General features: G+C 35.9%; 1 protein-coding gene across 4 annotated transcripts in view; it reads right to left on the minus strand.

The window, feature by feature from the left end:
- Positions 1-5,116: 5,116 nt before the first annotated feature.
- Positions 5,117-20,489, minus strand: part of LOC139687257 (afadin-like) — a 266,733-nt gene continuing 251,360 nt past the window's right edge. For all 4 annotated transcript variants that reach the window (XM_071584395.1, XM_071584394.1, XM_071584393.1 and 1 more), the window contains one exon: positions 5,117-6,363. In XM_071584395.1, coding sequence (XP_071440496.1) covers positions 6,153-6,363 — 211 coding nt within the window. In that variant the 3' untranslated portion in view covers positions 5,117-6,152. The remainder of the gene's footprint in view (positions 6,364-20,489) is intronic.

Raw genomic sequence — 20,489 nt, forward strand, 5'->3', positions numbered from 1 at the left:
ATTCAATTCATCAGCTATCATTCGCATTGTGTTTCTACAATCAGTAAAGACAAGGGACCGCACACAACAATGTTTTCGTCAACACAGTTGCTTGAAGGTTGTCCAGGCCTAATCATCCATGATGTATGGTTGGCCATCAGTTAAACCGTTAATCCACTTGAAAAGGGATGTTCTCTTCAGAGCATTTTCACTCTAATCAGCTGTATATATTTCAATAATATCTGCTAACTTTTGCCACTCTTCACCAAAAACTTGATATTGATTTGTTGCTCCATGATTCAGTCACTTTCAATTTTTGCAAAACAATACAAAAAAGGATAACAAACTAACACAACTTGCATGATACACAATGCTTGATGATCTCCCAAGCATGGACATGCTCATTGGGTCTCAGGCACGTTTAAATTCGTTGAACCAATATCTAACTGTGGTCATAGATGACGAAGTGTCCCCATAAATAGCATCCAACTTTGCTTATATCTCCTCGCATTTCTTCCCATGAGTGTAAATGCGATTCACGAGAGTGACTATTATTCCTTAACACACCCAAGTGATCAAGTGGCTTTAAGTTTGTTTCCTTATTTATTAATTTTGCATTGTTTCTGTGTGATTGAGGTGCACATGAGTCACTGTTTCCCAAACTCACCCAAGTAGTTTTTCATACCTGTACAATCACTGCAGTATTACTGGCACTAATCTTCCTATACATACTCATTCAGATGGAAATACATATAAGGAAAAGGGATAGGAACACATAAAAGAGAAACACAAGAGAAGTGAGGAGTGCGGTATCGAGCAGATCACAAGTGCAAAAATATTTCCTTGACGGAGACTTGCACCGCCAATCTTTCAACTTGTTGGGCTGATGACCTTACAACTGGAGCCATCGAGGAACCATAATTTATGCTAAAATCTGCAGGGAGTTCATTCTAGTTGATCTATTTTAAATTCCCCTATATATTTAAGTGGATGGTACAAGGAACCAGCTGGAATAACAGAGAAATTCTTTAATCTAAGATTTTTTCACTTCAAAATTTGTTATTTTTTATACTCATTTCTCAATAATTTTTCTTGAAAAATGTATGCCTTCGTGTATTTTTTACAGAATAATATCAAAATAAAACTTCACAAATCAACATGAAAAATAAACTTTAATTATACCCAAATTTCAATGGGGTGCAGCAATTATTTATTTATCTATCTATTTCACTTATTTTAGCACCCTGTAAGCCATGGGTATGGTGTGTGGCAGGGGGTGAATAAACATTAGACTAATTATGACCTTACGGCAATCAGACAGTATTATTCTGATCCTCTCCTTATCATTCATGGAAAAAATAACATCTTTAATATATATCTGTCGTACACTTGATCTCTCTGATTTTTGTATTTTTTTCTGTCCCCTCCCTTAATCCTCTCTTGGAGCCACACTATATAAGGTGAAAAATGTTTATGTGCATTACCTGATGATGGTGTGCAGCATGAAAACCATGGTCATGAAATATTAAATCTTTATTGTGTAAATGTTAATTTTCTTTTTACCCTCATAATGAAGGAATACCACTAAGTTTCTCTCTGATTTCATTGACATCTCTGATTTCATTGACATCATCTCTCCTACCGTAGTACGATGGGGATAATAATAGATTTTCAACATCACTGCTTAAGAGACCTTCCAATTTATGCAAGAGCTTTAATCTGTAATTTAACTGTTGCTCAGGGAATGATTCCCAGCCTAGCTGCTCTAATATTTTGAATATGCTTCTAAGTTTATTTTACAAACCTAGCTCCTATATGCTGCATGTGATCCTATTCGGCAATTAATCCAACTTCAGGAGGATCCCATTCATGCCTGCAGCATATTCTAAATGAGGTCTAACCAACGGCAGGTAACATTTCTCTTTGACCTTTTCATCACATTTACCCAGTACTCTTCTAATAAATCCTAATTTTTTGTAAGCTTGTCCACATATTCCCTGTATGTGTTTAACCCAGGAGAGGTCATGAGTGAGGATAATGCCTAGGTACTTCATTGGGTCTACACATCAAACGGCACAAACCGCAAAAATATTATTTGTGTATTTTGATGAAATTTACTTGATATTCTTGCTTTATTGTGCCCGCATCTTCCCAGTGATATGTGTCCTTATCACATTTTTGCATTTTTGGGAATAGGAAAAAGGCGCAGGGGGCAAGATCTGGCAAAAAAGGAGGATGATCAAGGATGAGGAAGGTGATTGAATTTTTTGTCAGAGACTGGCGAATAATCCATACTGAATGTGCAGGTGCATGTTTGCTCATAGTAGTGTGTACTGTTGATTTTCCTAAATTCAGCTATCATTCGGACAGTTTTTCAAAGGACAAGGGACCGCACATGATCAATCTTGTGGTCAAAACAGGTGGTTGAAGGTCGTCCCGGCCTTGCATCATCTGTGGCGTCTTGTGGGCCATCTTTAAAATGCTTGATGCATTTGAAAACGGATGTTTTCTTCAGAGCATTATCATTATAAACAGTTGTCAACATTTCAGTCAAGAAATTACTTGACTGAATGAATCCATTCATTAGGCTTATTACTATGTCATGAGCACGTCCCTTTTCTGATGAATTCTCTCTTTTACCAGAGTAAATGGAGGCCTTGGGTGGTCAAAGCCCAAAAATTTTGACTCCATATTTGCCCAGGATATATTGGTAAAATATCAGATGCCCATGCAATAGAACCATGCTTTCATCAATTACCACTGCTTTCCCAGGTTTATGAAAATTCTCATTTATTTTATTAAGAATGGAGCTAATCTCATGCAAACATTCTTCACATTGTGCTTGATTATTAACACAAAAGTGCCAATATCTTAGAACGGCTAGAAAGCAATTCTAAAGAATGAAATTTTTTTCTAGGGTGTTCATGTACATTGGGTCATTTGAAAAATACAGAAGAATTTAATGAATAGGAGCAACACCAATGATTAGTAAAATACCTATGAATTTATTCATTTCTCCAATGGTAAGTCGTAACCAAATTTGACAGGAGGTACCTGCTTCCTTTCTAGGGTCCAGATTTATGATATATATTCAGCATATTTGTTAGTTTCTTTTAATATATATTCCTACATATCATCAGAAAAGAACAACTTATGGCAAGTGGACTTGAGCAGTCATTTTCCTAAACTAACAGCTCTATATCATGCGTCTCCTAGTAGGGAAGTATGCTTGGTTGCTGAACCTTAGAGAGTCAGATATTTCTTTAGTTTCATCACTAGATAAATCTCATGTCTCTAAACCCAAATCACTCGATTCAGATTCAGAAGAATACAGAATTTTTACTCGTCCCTTGATCAATGCAAACAACTTAATAAAATAACTTATACAAGTTGGATTCCACCACCTATTCATCTTCAAAATCAAGAATAAAGCAATGATGTTACAGAGTTAAGAGCATTCAGAGTAAACTTACCATAAAATATCTCCCAATAATAAAAGAAAGGTCATGACCCTTAATACACTATACCACATAAGCTATTTGAATGCCACCTTAATGACTCAATGTTATTTACATTTCAGTCCGCATTTTCTCAAATAAAGAAAAGGGATTAAAAACCTTCAATCTTCATAATTCATCAATTATTCAATTCCAATGCACTTCAATGATTATCTCCGGTCAGACACACACTTCTGCCATATTATTGAAAATAGAGAGTACAAATACAAAATAAATCAATGCCTTATAAAATTAATACCCGAAATAATTAATAAATTAATTGTTAATTACAATTTCAGTAAAATTTAATATGATAATGATGCAATAAAAAAGATTTTTCATAAAATTCTTGAAAAATAGGATAATTACACATATGGTGAGCTAACAATATCTAATGAACAAGTATGATTTATTGCAGTATATATTTCCATGTTGCCTTACATTTCATGTTACAAAATATATATTATCAAAGCCATGATGCTTTAAAGACAACAACAAAGATTAAACACATTAAAGTAACCAAATGAACTCTAATGCCAATGACTATACAACACAATATTCTTAAAACTTTACATAGGTACAGGTCAATATATTTACAATGTAAATATCTTATAAAAACAATTGGATATTTTAGTGATCTACATTTTGATTCATTGTGCACTAAATTAGGAGATTAACTAAAGGTTTCAGATAAAATGAGAAAAATAACTATCCAAGTTATTTTCATGCAATCTGTTCAATACTGTTCACTTCCATTTACATATCCACAAATTACAAATACTAGGCAGAATATTTTAGAATTATTTCTAATCAAATGATACTCAGTAAGCCAATAAAAATTAATGCCATATGAAGGCCAAAGAATATACGAAAAGTCACTTTATAAATAATGTTTGGCCAAGTTATTTACAATCTTATTGGGTTATGACAGAGTTCCAGCTGGGAGGTTTGACAAACAGATCTATGTCTTTGTTTTCTTAGTAACAATCTGAGTCGCTAATTCCAATAGCATATTTCATATACCTATGCAATTTCATAACATCAATCTGAAACATTTCCAGGTTTAAATAAAAGGAATTAACTTGAACATTCTTGATAAACATTCAATTCTTGCCTCATTTGAAGATATTCCACCAACGACAATTATTTCTCAAAAATGTAGCAATGTACGGTTTCCATTATAATAAGCAAGTAAAAATAATAAAACTTAACTACCAGAGGCCAAATAATTTGAAGAAAGAATATTATCAAGCTCATGGATAAGCTCATCAAGATATCCATGATATCTTCTGCTCTCACAAAAAGGGCTCTCCTCTCCCAAAACATATCCGCCACCTTCACGTTTCATCAGATTCTATCCACAAAGTTTTTGGTGCCTCTGTTCAAGTAAAGTAGTGATTATGTGTACACCCACACACAAGGACACACACCATGGCTGTATAAATAGGAAGATACATATACATATACATGTATATATATATACATATACATGCATATATATATATATATATATATATATATATATATATATATATATATGTATGTATGTATGTATGTATATATATATATATGTATATATATATATATATATATATATATATATATATATATATATATGTATGTATGTATGTATGTATATATATATGCGTGTGTGTGTGAATATGCATGTGTGTGTGTGTGTGTATATATATATATACACACTTGTATATATACACATATGGAATGAATACACACACACGTGTGTGTGTGTGTGTGTGTGTATTCATTATACCTATAAATGTATGTGTATTTAGAAATATATATGCACACCTTATGTTGGTGCAGTTTGTGATACATAATGATGCATAACCTATCTAATCACAATTAACGATCCTTATCTATTGCCCCCTGAGTCCTGTCCATGCTATTAGATGTATTAAGAGTATTTAATATGACAACCATCAAAAGCAGTATAAATGTCAATCAAGAAAAGCCATAAAAACTCCCAAGAATATTCAACTGTAAAATACCATTAAATCAAGTCAAACAGTTAAATCACCCTACTTTTAGCAATAAACAATACTTTAAGATCAATTAATCATGTTCTTTACATTCAAATTTTCAACAGTGCCTACCTTTGAATGATAAAATTTACCTATCTGGATAATTAACAATTAGGGAAAACATATAAACTAGAATCACATCAATGCACACCTTATTTTCAACAAGACTTAGACATCTAATTATATAAGGACATAGTTATTAAAACTGCATCCTAAAAAAGCTATAAATTCTTCTTTCCACTGTCTGACATTGCTAACTCCTTATATGTATTGATAGTATTTAGCATTTGAGAGCCACCATCTTTTTCATAAGTTTTAGGTAGATCACAATTGTTTTTTATTAATTTTAACAACTTGTCTGTTTAAAAATATATTTTTAAGACTTCAAGATAATCTACAATTAACATTTTAAAAATTTTTATCACATATTTCCATAAACTGTTTTAGCATTCATTCACTATGTTATGTGATTTAATTTACAAAATTGGACACTTCTGATGGAATGAAAGCTTCATTCAAAATATCTCATTTCATCAGCTGCATATCCATGGGAGCCTTAACTGCGGTACCATTATGTTATTTCAAACTAATGAACTACAGGAGATCACTCAACAAAGATGGTCTCTCCTGAAATTCAGTTTGGGCTGTACCCATTTGGAGGGATGGGCCCTTCTATGTCCCTCTGGGCCCTTGATATCTTCACCTTATCCTTTGGTGTGCCATCCTCCCCTGTTTCCATTGCAAACATCTTCATTTTCTCCTTAAATGACAGCTTCTCTGGCAAAGGTCCAGTCCTGTTCACCATAAGCTTCTGTTGCTCGGCCAAACGCCTTGTTCTTGGGTCCCTAAAAGAAGAAAAAGAAAACCTTGGCTAAATAACTGCTTGTAATAGATAGCAAACACACTCTCCATGGTTGTAACAAACCAACTAAGACAGTATTAAAACAATCACTACTTGGTGAATTTCTTTCCACCTGTATTCTTTCACGAACGAACAATGAGAAACAAAAATTTTAAGCATCCATACTTCTAATAAGGTTTAGTAATTATATTTGTTTCCACATAATAATCTGTTTGTTTCATGACCAGAGTATCATCCAGAGGATCTGATGACATGGAAATGTAAATTATTATTTATCCTTATTACAATCATCAAATCAAATAAGGCCGTGGGGATTGACAACAGTCCTGAGGAACTGCTGAAATGTTTAGGAAAATGTGGGAGGAAGAGTCTATATGGATTGATTTGTATTATTATTTATTATTACTTTTTATTTGCCCAGAGATCACAATACAAAAATACCAGGTGGGTGAAGTATGTACATGATATAAGGCACGTCAATGAGGAGCAAAGACACAGGCTCAGTTAAGATACATAAAAGAATAGATGCTCATAGTTACATAAGTGTTTGGTACAAACCCATGAACATCGGCTGTAACATGCACATACAATATCAAATTCAGAAAAATCATTGATCACAAACATGAATCAGACCATTACCATTGCTAGAAACTAAAAGTATGAACTTACTGGTCGGGAATATTGTTAAGATATTCATCAACCGAGTAAAACATATTGCGTTGTAGATATCTTTTTAGTTTATGCCTGAATACGGCAGTTCCCTGTGTATCCTTGATACTTTTGGGTAGTTTGTTAAATAATCTGATGCCCATTTCATTGGGTCCTAATTTCAATGCTTTAGTTCTTATATTCCCATAATGGAAGTCATTCCTGCCTCTGGTGTAATGATGATGATAGGCAGAGTTAAGAGAATAGTTGCCGATGTTATTTTTTATATATAGAATTAAAAACATAATGTAGATGCATGGGAGTGGTAGCAAATTTAATTCATGGAAAATAGGCCTTGATGGAGCATTGTAAGGTTTCCTGGCGATGATTCTAATAGCTTTCTTTTGCATTTTAAAGATGGTTTGAGAAATAGCAGCTGATCCCCATAATATTATACTGTAGGTTATATTTGAGTAAATTTCCCCATAGTACAAATTGAGTAGTACAGTTTTACTTGTAGTTTCATACAGGTGTCTTAATAAGTAGCAAGTTGAACTGAGCTTGTGTTGGAGGGCTTTTACATGAGTATCCCAAGAAATATTTGCACATAGAGAAATACCTAGAAATTTGCATTCTGTCACACGCTCAATTGATAGGTCATTGATTTTTACCAGCAGATCATCTGATATGTTCTTATTGTGTGTAAAGTTTACTATTTTACTTTTATTTACATTTAAGTCTAGAAGGTTGTCTGTACACCACTTGTTTATAGCAAGTGTGACAGACTTAGCTTTTTCCACAAGGCTGGGATATGTTTGTGTTGATATTATTATATTAGTGTCGTCAGCGTACAACACTGGTATTATTCCATCATTATTTGGTAAGCAGTTAGGTAGGTCATTGATGTAAATCAGAAAGAGGAGTGGCCCAAGGGTTGAGCCTTGTGGAACACCTTTGTTAACTTGGTATGCTTCGGATGAATATTTTGACCCATCAACTGATAACACTACTTTTTGAGTGCGATTATGAATAAAGGACTTCAACCAGTTTAAAGGACTTCCTCTAATTCCTATTCTATTGAGTTTAATTAGTAGTCTATTGTACTATCTATGAGGAAAAAATCTGGCCGGAAGACTAATTTAATTGTTGAGATAGTGAATTATGCAAGTTTCTTTTTATGCATGCTTATGGAAAATTAACACCAAGGAGTAAAAGTATACACTACCTATAGAACTAAGAGCTGGAGAGGCTGTTTTCAAATTTGGCCATATCGAGTAATTTCATATTGTTTCGTGCATATTGAAGCTCATTTTTAACAGTTTGCTTGGTTTTTTTACGGCTTATTGCCAAGTGATTAATTAGTGTTTCGAAAGTCAGGGTTCTTGGCCATGATAAAATAATCAAGGTATGGTAAATTACTTGGGTATTGGATATTTTGTTGGGATTGAAATCTAAAGGCAAGTGTTTAAAGATTTCTTGAGGATATTATACCTTAATACATAAACTCTACAAATATGCACATTTTAAATTGTTTTTCCTTTTTATTTAACAAGCCAATTCCTTTTGAATCTTCATGCAGTAAAATATTTGACTAAAAATATATGATCATTCTTTATTGGGAAAACCGTTATATATAATTAAAAATTTAGTTTTGTAATCAATCAAAGATCAATAGTAAAACTTAAGATTTCTAATTATCTCGCTCATTACTGAAAAGTCAAATAGGAAAGAAGAAATTTAATTACATGTAGTTTCAAAACAACAAAATCCAAAATTTTAAATTATCCAGAAGTTTGGAATGCGAATGAGGATGGAGAAATAAGATGATTAATACAAAAGTGTTTAACCTAGCCTATATTTCTTACATTTTTTATGTTTATTGTGTTAAAAAATTATTTTTTTACTATCCGTTTGATTATTCAAACAATTATTTTTAACAAAAATTTTCTAATTTTGAGATTTTATAATGGAATAATATTGGATAAAAATTGTTAACAAAAGCTCTCTCTTTTGCTAATGTTAATGTTGTGAAGTCTTTGGGTAAAACTCAATCACACTACATGCATGAAAATTCTGTCTCTAGCTAAAGGAACACAATATACTATGTATACCCTGAAGCCCCAGTCTCCATTTCTTCCGTCAAAGAAAACCTGTCACCTAAAAACAATCCGAGTTCATCTCAGGAGAATGCACTGATACCCCTGTTACTGACAAGGAAGGTTTACGGAAAATACAGTTTCAGAAAAATAAGTGGAAATGGAAAAGTGTTTGAAATTAGCACAAAGTCAAGTAAAGGGCGCAACAATATGGGAGTCATTCGGCAAACTTATCTCCGTGTTGGTCAAGTTCAGCCAAACACAACAGCCATCAATATCATCAAGCATTTGTCTGGAAAATTTCCTAAGGCAGACTATAAGTAAAAAAGTTTAACAGCAGGTGAGAGCAAAGTTGGTGGCTCCTTTGCCCTATGCGAGAAACTTTCCATAGTTATATTTGGCAACATGGTGTACATGTCTTCTCCCTATACCAAAGGAAGGCAGGAAGAATATTCCCAAAGCCGTTGCCTCTATGAGTGAATGCCACGTTTTGCAGTGATTTGCCCAAACCTCAAAATGCTCCTCTACCATCTACAATCATATCTAATACTAATATTATATAATTTATAATTTCTTACTACAAAAAACTAATGTTATCAAACCAAAGCCAGTTGCTAGCATAAATTTAGAATGAAATATTCACTTGCCTCAGGCAATAAAATGAAGTAAAATGTGATTAAAATCACTGATGTCTTAAAAGTTAAGTCCTTAGGTATTTAAATTTCAGGTATTAGGAAAAGGTTTTAAACTTTAAGTCCATAACAATTTAATATGCAACAAATGGGTGCACAAGAATTGAAAGAGTCAATTGCAAAGGAACAATGTTTTGAAATTGGTTTGGGTGTTTTTAAAATGTTATTGGGCACACGATTGTTGAATACTTTTAACATAACAATTATAGCATATGCTCATAGCAATTGACATAACAATAATTATTTGAAGTATTAAGAGTAGTTTTATTTTAGGGATGCGTCAACAAGTAAAATACTATACTTTACATGCAATAAGAACGTGTCAGATGATCTGCTGGTAAAAATCAATGACCAATCAATTGAGCATGTGACAGAATGTAAATTTCTAGGTATTTCTCTATGTGCAAATATTTCTAGGGATACTCATGTAAAAGCCCTTCAACACAAGCTGAGTTCAACTTGCTATTTATTAAGATGCCTGTATGAAAGTACAAGTAAAACTGTACTACTCAATTTGTACTATGGGTAAATTTATTCAAATATAACCTACAGTATAATATTATGGGGATCAGCTGCTATTTCTCAAACCATCTTCAAAATGCAAAAGAAAGCTATTAGAGCCATCACCAGGAAACCTCACAATGTTCCATCAAGGCCTATTTTCTGTGAATTAAATTTGCTACCACTCCCGTGCATCTACATTATGTTTTTAATTCGATATATAAAAATAACATTGGCAACTATTCTCTTAACTCTGCCTATCATCATCATTACACCAGAGGAAGGAATGACTTCCATTATGGGAATATAAGAACTAAAGCATTGAAATTAGGACCCAAAGAAATAGGCATCAGATTATATAACAAACTACCCAAAAGTATCAAGGATACAAAGGGAACTGCTGCACTCAGGCATAAATTAAAAATATATCTACAGTGCAATATGCTCTACTCGGTTGACGAATATCTCAACAATATTCCCAACCAGTAAGTTCATACTTTTAGTTTCTAGCACTGGTCATGGTCTGATTCATGTTAATGATCAATGATTTTTCTGAATTTGATATTGCATGTGCATGTAACGGCCAATGTTCATGGGTTTGTAACAAACATTTATGTAACTATGAGCATCATTTCTTTTATGTATCTTAACTGAGCCTGTGTCTTTGCTCCTCTTTGACGTGCCTTATATCATGTACATACACACCCACCTGGTATTTTTGTATTGTGATCTATGGGCAAATAAAAAGTAATAATAATAACAGCTATGGTAATTTAGCACCACTGCCAAAAGTTTTATAATCTCAATATCCTATTAATTAATAGATAAATAAATATATACATGCACAAGGAGATAGAGTATTTCAATATATTTCAAACTCAAGCAGCACCTTTACTCATTCAATGGGTACAGATAGTCACACACCTGGTGGGGGCTTTTACTCTGCGGATTACAGTAAGGTACACTTTACTTTTGGTGGATTATTATGTTATTGACTTGTTATTGAGTTAAAATGTGAAAAAATAATTTTTTTACTGTTTCATTATTGACACAATTATTTTCAATAAAAATTTGCTAATTTAGAGATTTTTTTCATGCTCTGAATTGAATAAAAATTGTTCCTTACTTATGTGACTATTTTTTCATTATTGAACACCATTGATTGTAGTAACGCTTCATACACATTTTCGAGTCTCACCTAGCACTGCACTCGTGTGTGGTACATGTGGAAGGACGGAGCTGCACAGAGTGAAGCGTTGCACTCATTTCAGCGGTGTATTGTTTCCCTCTTGTTTGTCACGTCTCTTGTGTGGATGTTTTCTAGGTGCAGTCAGTAAATTCAGAAATGTCTACCTGACAATAGTAGTGGAAGGTCTAATTTTGAAATTTTTCTTGCCACTTTGGAAATAGCTCCTCCATATTTGTTGAATAACCGCCAAATGAAAATTCAAGTGATTGTCCTTCCCTCCATGCTTTCTATACATAACGTTAGAATTGAAAGGGCATAGATCAAGAGCGTGGCGGAATATCTTCTGATAATATTTCTTCATCCTCTTCCTCGCTGTACTGTACGTAACCATACCCTGGTCTGATAGATTAACTCCTTCAAAGGAGGTTATTTTAGTCCACAACTACCTTCTTTTTCTCCATTGCATTCCTCTTCCTGTGTCGTAAAGTCTTTGTGCTAGCATCATGAATGCTGCTCAGTACATTAACACCCCCCTTGACCTTCCACGTAAAAGCCATCAATTTGTTTCTCAAGATGGAACGTTTCACCTTCAGGTTTGACATTAAAGAGTTCCTAGTGCATCAGTTTCCATCGTATTCAGAAATTGATACAGCTCAGGACTGCTGTAATACTTGTCTAGACCTAACAGATTATCTTTTTCCAGCAACTGTTTGTTGTTAGTGTTAGCAAATCCCATGAAGGTTTTGCTAACACTTACAGATAGCGAGGAGAATGCATGAACTATTTTGTGGTGGTAGTGTTGCACATCAACTCCTACCACCAAATTTATGTGTTCCGTATCTTCCCCTGTTCATATTATTCCAAACTTATCTTGCCTTTGCTTCCCAAAGTTTGGATGATTGAGTGACAAAACGTGACCTTTTTGAAATGTATACCTTCCACCCTAGACGACCTTTCCAAAGTAATAAACTTCCACCAATAGAAATATCTCTATTGGGAATGTAAGCTCTCCAAAAATGTTCTGATACAATGATGGAACAACGGCTTTATTTTGAACAACTGGGATACTGGTCCAGTGTCACTAAACGATTCATTGTCTGCAAAATGCAGAAACCTCAAGAGCAAAAAAAAACCCTTCCTCAACCATCATTCCATGAAAAATGTAGGTTGCCAAGTACTGGTTGCGGGTAAAATGCCTGCTAATAGTGGGCTCATGTGTAATGATGCCCTGCAGCAGCTTCATTTTCTCCCTGCTGGTATCAACCCAGTCTCTATTGTGGCTTCTTCTTTTCTTTTCTCCTGCCAAGTTTTTTGTTTATTTATTTATTTATTTATTTGTTTATTTATTTATTCAGTATTAGTCCGAAAACAGCACATTTTGGCCTTTACATCGAACTATTAACAACGATAACAATGGTCACATTTACAAACACCCAAGCCCTAGATGGAGGGAAACTCACCCAGGTAGGAATCGAAACCGCGACCCTTGGAATGGCAGACGAGGACGTTACCCCGCCGCCACCGGGGTCGGCCAACATATTTTTTACTCTGCACATAAATTTGTTTGCTGCGCCATGTAGTTTTTCAAATGCAAAACACTTTCAAAAAAGGAAGTTTTGTGGCTCCACCCTGTATATCATCATTGATAAAATGTTAAAAACATCTCCTCTGACTCCGTTTTCTAAACCAGATCACCTTTTGCACCAGCCTCAAATCCAGCCGTGAAACTAGAACTTGGGAGTTCCTCTTTCAACCCAAATGCTGGAATGTGATTGCATGGTATCGCCATTCTCCACTTCACTCTGTTTTGCTCTCAGAAATCTCCTGTAATTCTTGTAATCTGCGAGGAAACCCTGCCGTTCTCCCATTGGTGCCAGCAATCGTTCCCGCGGACACATCAGGGGGTTCCTCCCCTGATACCCAGCTGCTTTCACCAACACTTTTCTCTTCTTCAGTAAGCCCCATCATTTTATTTATAAAAACTTTGGGCAGTGCAGATGCTCTCTTAGCCATTTTATAGATAACTTTACCTGTGGACTAAAAATTATTACCTATGCACCCAACAAAATTCTATGAAAGAATAAAAAACACACAATTATAGGAAAAAGTCACTCAATGACTAAAAGGCGGTTTCCTAAACTCAAAAACTACACACTGACGGGAAGTGCGATGGCTGCGGCAGAGAATGAAGAACACATCCAGGGGTAGATGAATGAAGTCCAGGTTATCATAAAGTAATATAAACCCCTAGTAATGGGCAACACATACCAATCTACTTCACGACAAGAAACAAAACACAGAATGATATAGCTAAAAAACACGAGAAGCACAACTAGAACCTAATTTACACTCAAAAGAAGAAAGGAATTAAAGGAAAAATTAACTGTCCTAAGTATATCCCTAAATATTTGCTCAAAAGAACTGCAAAGGAATGCCAAAAAAACACAAGTCATCCACTAATAATACGAGGATGGTTCAAAAAGTACCCGTGTTTGATGACGAAGGGCATTCCTGATGGAAGTTTATGTTATCATCGTGTGCTGCCATCTATCAAATGATGGTGAAACAAATTGCAGACTGATTTAAAGGTTAGTTTGATTCGAGTGAGATGTGTTTCGTGATTTTCGCCAAGATGGAAAAAGAGCAGTATCGTTCGATAATTTGCTTTTTGTTTTTGGATGGGAAGAAATGCGAGGAGATATAAGCAAAGTTGGATGCTATTTATGGGGACACTTCGTCATCTATGACCACAGTTAGATATTGGTTCAACGAATTTAAACGTGGGCGAACATCTGTTTTTGATGAGGAGCGACCAGGATGCCCGACAGACGTGTTTACCGAGGAAATCATTCAAAAAGTCCACGCCATGATTCTCGCTGATCGACAAACGAAAGTGCGCAAAGTAGCAGAGGCCGTGGGTGTGTCGACTGGAACGGCAATTTATATTTTACATGATAAGTTGGCGATGAAAAAATTGTCGGCCCGACGGGTGCCGCGATTGCTCACGGTGGACAACAAGCTGATCTGGCTGTCAACTTCGAAGCAGCGTTTGCAGCAATTTAAGCAAGATCCGAAGGTGTTTTTGCGTCGAGTTATCACTGTTGATGAAACCTGGATTCATCATTACACACCAGAAACTAAGCAACAATCAAAACAATGGATTTCTCCCGGTGAATCTGCTCCAAAGAAGGCGAAGATGGTTCGATCAGAAGGAAAGGTCATGGCGACGGTTTTTTTGGTATGCAAATGGCGCCATACTCATGGATTTTTTAGAAAAAAGGAAGAACGATCACTGGGAAATACTAGAGTGAGTTATTGGACGGCTTTGACAAAATATTGAAGGAAATACGGCCGGATTTGGCGAAGAAAAAGCTGCTGTTTCACCATGACAACGCACCAGCACATTCATCAAGAGTTGTCGCCACCAAACTGCCTGAACTACGTTATGAATTGTTGCCGCACCCCCTATATTCACCCTCCCTGCAACTTTTTCTTATTCCTTAACATAAAGAAATGGCTTGCAGGAAAAAAATTTAGCCCATACGAGGAAGTTATCACTGAGACAGAGGTGTTTTTGGAGAGTTCGACAAATCCTATGTTTTGGAGGGGTTAAATAATGGCCGGAATGTTGAGAGAAGTGTATCTTTCTAAAAGGGGACTATGTTGAAAAATAAAAAAAAAATGTTTTTGAAAAAATGGTTTCTTCATTTTTAACATTGGTACTTATTGAACCGCCCTCATTCACACCAAAACTAAATCCACCTCCCTTAGAAAAGTGAACGATGGTAAGTGAAAGAAAAAGTACCGTAAAGTGTTCCTATGTTTTGAAAAGATAAAAGAACTTTTACAAACTTAAATAATGCCTTTGCATCTTCTGCTAACATCATCAAGCTCAAAACAATTGCACTAGATGGCAGAAGCATTCAAACCGTAGTTACAAAAAACTGCACCTCTAGATGCATTTCCCAAGGAGGAAAAAAATCATTTAAAATGGTGTGTCTATGGACGCTCTCCCCATTGCAGCGTGATTTCCTGAGTGTGTCTTGAGCCGTCCTTCCCATTAAAGGGGCTTGAAAAAAGACCAGAATACCAAAAGAGGCAAAACAATATCATTTTTCATTACACATCTCCATCACATATGGCAAAACTGGTTCGTGACACATTGGAAGCACTCAGCTGGGAAGTTAGTTCTACCTCATGCGGCTTACTCGCCATACTTAGCTCCCCTTCCAATAACTACTTGTTTGCATGGATGGGTCACGCACTTGTTGAGCACCCTTTGGCTTGTACGAAGATGTGGAAAAATGGCTTGATGAATCGTTCGCAGTGAAAGGGAAAGATTTTTACAGGCGTGGGGAGGGGATATAATAGGGTGTGTTTCTGCAGGCAAACATTTAAAAGTGATGGGGGATTTGAATGCATCGGTAGTCATAGGAAGGCATGGTAAAGAGGCAGGGGAAAACATTTTAGGAACAAGGAATGACTGTGTGGTGGGAGCAATTGTGTTCGACAGAAGAAGTGGGTTAACGATAATGATTGTGTGGTATATAAACCACAAAAGACATTGGCACACATGGAAAATATCCGGGGAATTAGGAAGGTATCAGTTAGACTGTATTAGAGTTAGGCATAGATATTGGAAGAGCATGATTATTCACACAGTTTCCCATAAGTAGATATAAACGCACACCATAATTTAGCAATTATGAAGTGTAGCATCCGATTCATAAACATCAAACAGGGAAGAGAGTTTAGAAAATAGAAAGTAGAAGCATTGACTGGATTGACAAAGATGTCAACAAGCTGTAGACAAAATCATGTAGTAGTAGTATGTAGGGGTTGGGCGATTGACAGCTGAGGTCATTTGCACCATAGGGGATGGACAGGAAAGGATGAAGGCTGGAGAGAAACCTAGCATTGGCATTATTAGCCTACTCTTCATGAAAGGCACCAAGGGGTCCACAGCTTAATGCTCCATCTGACGGAGGGCATACTCACTCAAAGTGCCCTCCACAAAGCACCTCAAGTAGGGACCGAGATACCACTGAAAAATAGTCAACACCACCAGGATTTGAACCCGGGCCCCCTGGATGGGAAGGGAAATCATGTGTGAGGAGAGGTAGCTCTGTACTATTTAGGAATAATGGGAGCATAAAAAAAATGGATATCAAATACCTCAAAAGAGACTTCAGGAACTGTTAACGTTAAAACCCTGCCAGGAAATATTGAAGTAAAATCATTGAAAACATTCAAAGTATGTCCAAAAATATATTTTTTGTCCCATAAAAGATTCAAGATACGCAGACAAAATACACAGAATAACTGTATGGTAAATACATTATGCCAGCAAGGTTAGACATAGAAAGAGAACATGACATAGAGGAAGATAGCTTAGGTCTAGGCCTAATTGATTTTGAGATGGAAACGACATTAAGGGACTCGAGATTAAGAGAATTAAGAGATTGAAGTAAGGCCATGGGGATAGATAACATTCCTGAGCAACTACTTTAAGGTTCAGGAAAAAGGGAGAAGAAGAGTTTTTATGGACTAATTTGTAGCTGCTATGAAAGAAAAATTGGGCCAGAGGACTTCTTAAGATTAGTATTAGTTCCTATAGCAAAAAAGGGAAAGTCAGCCCATAAGTCAGGACTACAGACCAATTATGTTAGATGTCTTCAATAGTTTCAAATTGGCATCCTTTCAAGATGGATTTCAACTTAGAAAATGGGAAAGCCCACTTCAGCAAGATCCGGAGGGTAGGGTGGCTGCTGGATCACCGGGGTGCTGTTTTTGGACAAATGCTGCAACAATCAATGATGTGTGTGCTGGGGCATTGTCATGATGAAAGACCAACAAGACTCTGTTTTCCCACATTTAAGTTCTCTTCCACAACATGGTGTGTCTTAACCTTCTCATAACCTCCATGTTATGCAGCCCATTTACTTTTTGCCCTTTGGAGACACAATGTTAATGAATAATACCTTCCCAATCAAAGAAACATCACTTTTCATCGTGACATCCAAGTGTTTTTGACTCGTGGGGAAGATGGCCCCTTCCAATGTGAAGACTGTGTTTTGGTTTCTATAACATAACCATAAATCCAGGTTTCATTGCCTATGAAGTTTATTTTCAAGAAGTTTTGGTCATTATTTGAATGATCGAGCAGCTCCTAGCTGATGTCAAGACATTTTACCCTCTTTTCATCCAATAACACTCGCGGCAAAAATTTGGATGTGACGTGCTGCATGCCCAAAATTTCTGTCAAGATGTTGAAACATGACTCAACACTAACGTCAACTTTATTGGAAATCTCTCAGATTGTTAACCTACAGTTTGCATGCCCTAAATCATGAACATTGTTGACATGTGCATCGTTTGTTCATCAATGGTTGTCCACTTCTCCAACACCTTCATTCTCAGGGACATAAGAATTTGTACAGCAAGCATGTGATGCAAGCTCAGACAAGAATTGCTGTTATGCGGAGACAAGCCAAGATAAGGACACGAGCAAGGTGGTGTTTTACTTCTCACAGATGCCACTACAAGGTGACACCTCACTGATTGTGATCCATAAAGCAGATTGCGCATACAAAGACCAATCTCACATTTTTGTACAGACCTTGCAAAATCATAATTATTACTGAAATTTAAATAAATAGAAAAAAAACTGTTAAGTCTTTCAATCACAATGAATTGAACCTTATCTTGGGTATTTAATGAGGTAGCTTATAGGTAAAATCTACCAATACCGATTCTGAAATCTCCTTCAAGGGTATACTACCTTGATCAAAAAGTTCCCGGAATAACCACCGTGTGGCGCTCCCATCGTTCCGATTTGAGTTCTGTTTTTTTTGTTAAATTGGTACATCTGTTGTTGATATTCCCTTTAAATCTTAGTGTCATAACTTGACATTTGCAAAAGTTACGTAGCCAAGAGTACATCTATCTCTGTGTGTGTTGGCGATTTTTTACAATTTCAGAAATGGATTTAAATTTGCAACAACGAACTTGTATTAAATTTTGCGTAAAAAACGGATTTAGTGGCGCACGGACGTTGGAAATGTTGGAAAAGTGTTTCGGCAACGATTCTCTAAAAAAAACGGTCGTTTACCAGTGGCACGAGCGGTTCAGAAGTGGTCGTGAGTCAATCGAAGATGATGAACGCAGTGGCAGACCATCGACATCGAAAGTCGGTGAAAAAATTGATAAAGTAAAAGAAATGTTGGTCAATAACCGCAAATTAACCATCAGAGAAATAGCGGAGGACTTGAACATTGCCTATGGATCCGCCCAAGACATTGTGGTTAATGATTTGGGTTTCCGTCGTGTAGCAGCAAAGTTGGTGCCAAGAGACCTCAATTTCATGCAAAAAAGAGACCGTGTTGACGTCGCAAAAGACATGATTTGCGAGGCTGAATCCGATCCCACATTCATCAAAAGGATCATTACTGCAGACGAGACGTGGGTTTATGAGTACGACACGCAATCCAGACATCAGGCAAGTGAATGGCGTTCACCAAATGAGCCGAGACCAAAAAAACCACGTCGTTTTCAGTCAAAAAAGAAGGCAATGCTGACGGTTTTCATGGATTACAACGGTGTAGTGCATCATGAATTTTTGCCAGAAGGCCAGACAGTAAACAAAGAGTATTATTTGGGCGTTATGAGACGTTTGCGTGAAGCAATTCGCCGAAAGAGACCAGAAATGTGGGCAGAAAACTCGTGGATTTTGCACCATGATAACGCACCGTCGCACAGTGCTATCATTATTCGTAATTTTTTGACGAAAAATGCAACAAATACCATCCAACAGCCACCGAATTCACCTGATTTGGCTCCCTGTGACTTCTTTCTGTTCAATCGAGTTAAAAAACCATTACGGGGAACGCATTTTAGCAGCCGAGAGGAAGTAATGGAAAAATCGCAGGAAGCACTGATGGACATACCGAAAACCGACCGTAACTTTTGCAAATGTCAAGTTATGACACTAAGATTTAAAGGGAATATCAACAACAGATGTACCAATTTAACAAAAAAAACAGAACTCAAATCGGAACGATGGGAGCGCCACACGGTGGTTATTCCGGGAACTTTTTGATCAAGGTAGTATATATATATATATATATATCAGTCATTACTTCTATATCTTCAGAGGAAGACGGATTATTTCCGTCGAAATATCAAGGAAATACGTGTGAGTGTTCTTTTTTATGTTTCCATATTGTGTGTTATTGTGTATTGTATATATGTATATATATATGTATATATATATGTATATATATATATATATACACATATATACACACACACACACATATATATATATATATATATATATATATATATATATATATATATATATATATATATATATACACATATATACATACATATAGATGTATAAAAAATCTTCGAAATGGAACGCTCTTCGGCGACGCACTAATATATAAAAACATAGATAGAGTGGTGGAAGTGGACTCATACCCGGGCTTAGAAACTCTACGATCAATCCTAAAAGACCTCTACCCTATCCTAAAAAATCATAATGCAACCGCCAACCTTTTCCCCAAATGTCCATCAGTTACTTTCAAACGCCCCGCCAACCTATCCGATCTCCTCAAATCCATCAATCCACTCCTTAAATCCCCAACCCGTTCCAAAATCACTCCCATGCCATGCAATAAACCCAGATGTAAAACATGCCCTATTTTCAAAACCAAATAACCCATGCCCAAATAACTATGTATGCATTGTTAATAATGGTGAATAAATCAATCTATACATCCGCCATTATTAATCACAGAAACTGTTTAGTTGGACAGCCTATATAGACTTCAACATCATTAGCTCAGACAAATGGCATTCAAAACTTAAGATAGGAGTAAAAATTTCATATCCCATTTCCTCATCTTTTCATGCATTCTATACTATGATAGCTGCACGTTTTTGCAAATGTATGTATGATTGGAAGCTGTTTTTAAAA

The sequence above is a fragment of the Hetaerina americana genome, unplaced genomic scaffold, assembly GCF_022747635.1.
Source record: "Hetaerina americana unplaced genomic scaffold, ioHetAmer1.1.p SCAF_187, whole genome shotgun sequence".
Classification (NCBI taxonomy): domain Eukaryota; kingdom Metazoa; phylum Arthropoda; class Insecta; order Odonata; family Calopterygidae; genus Hetaerina; species Hetaerina americana.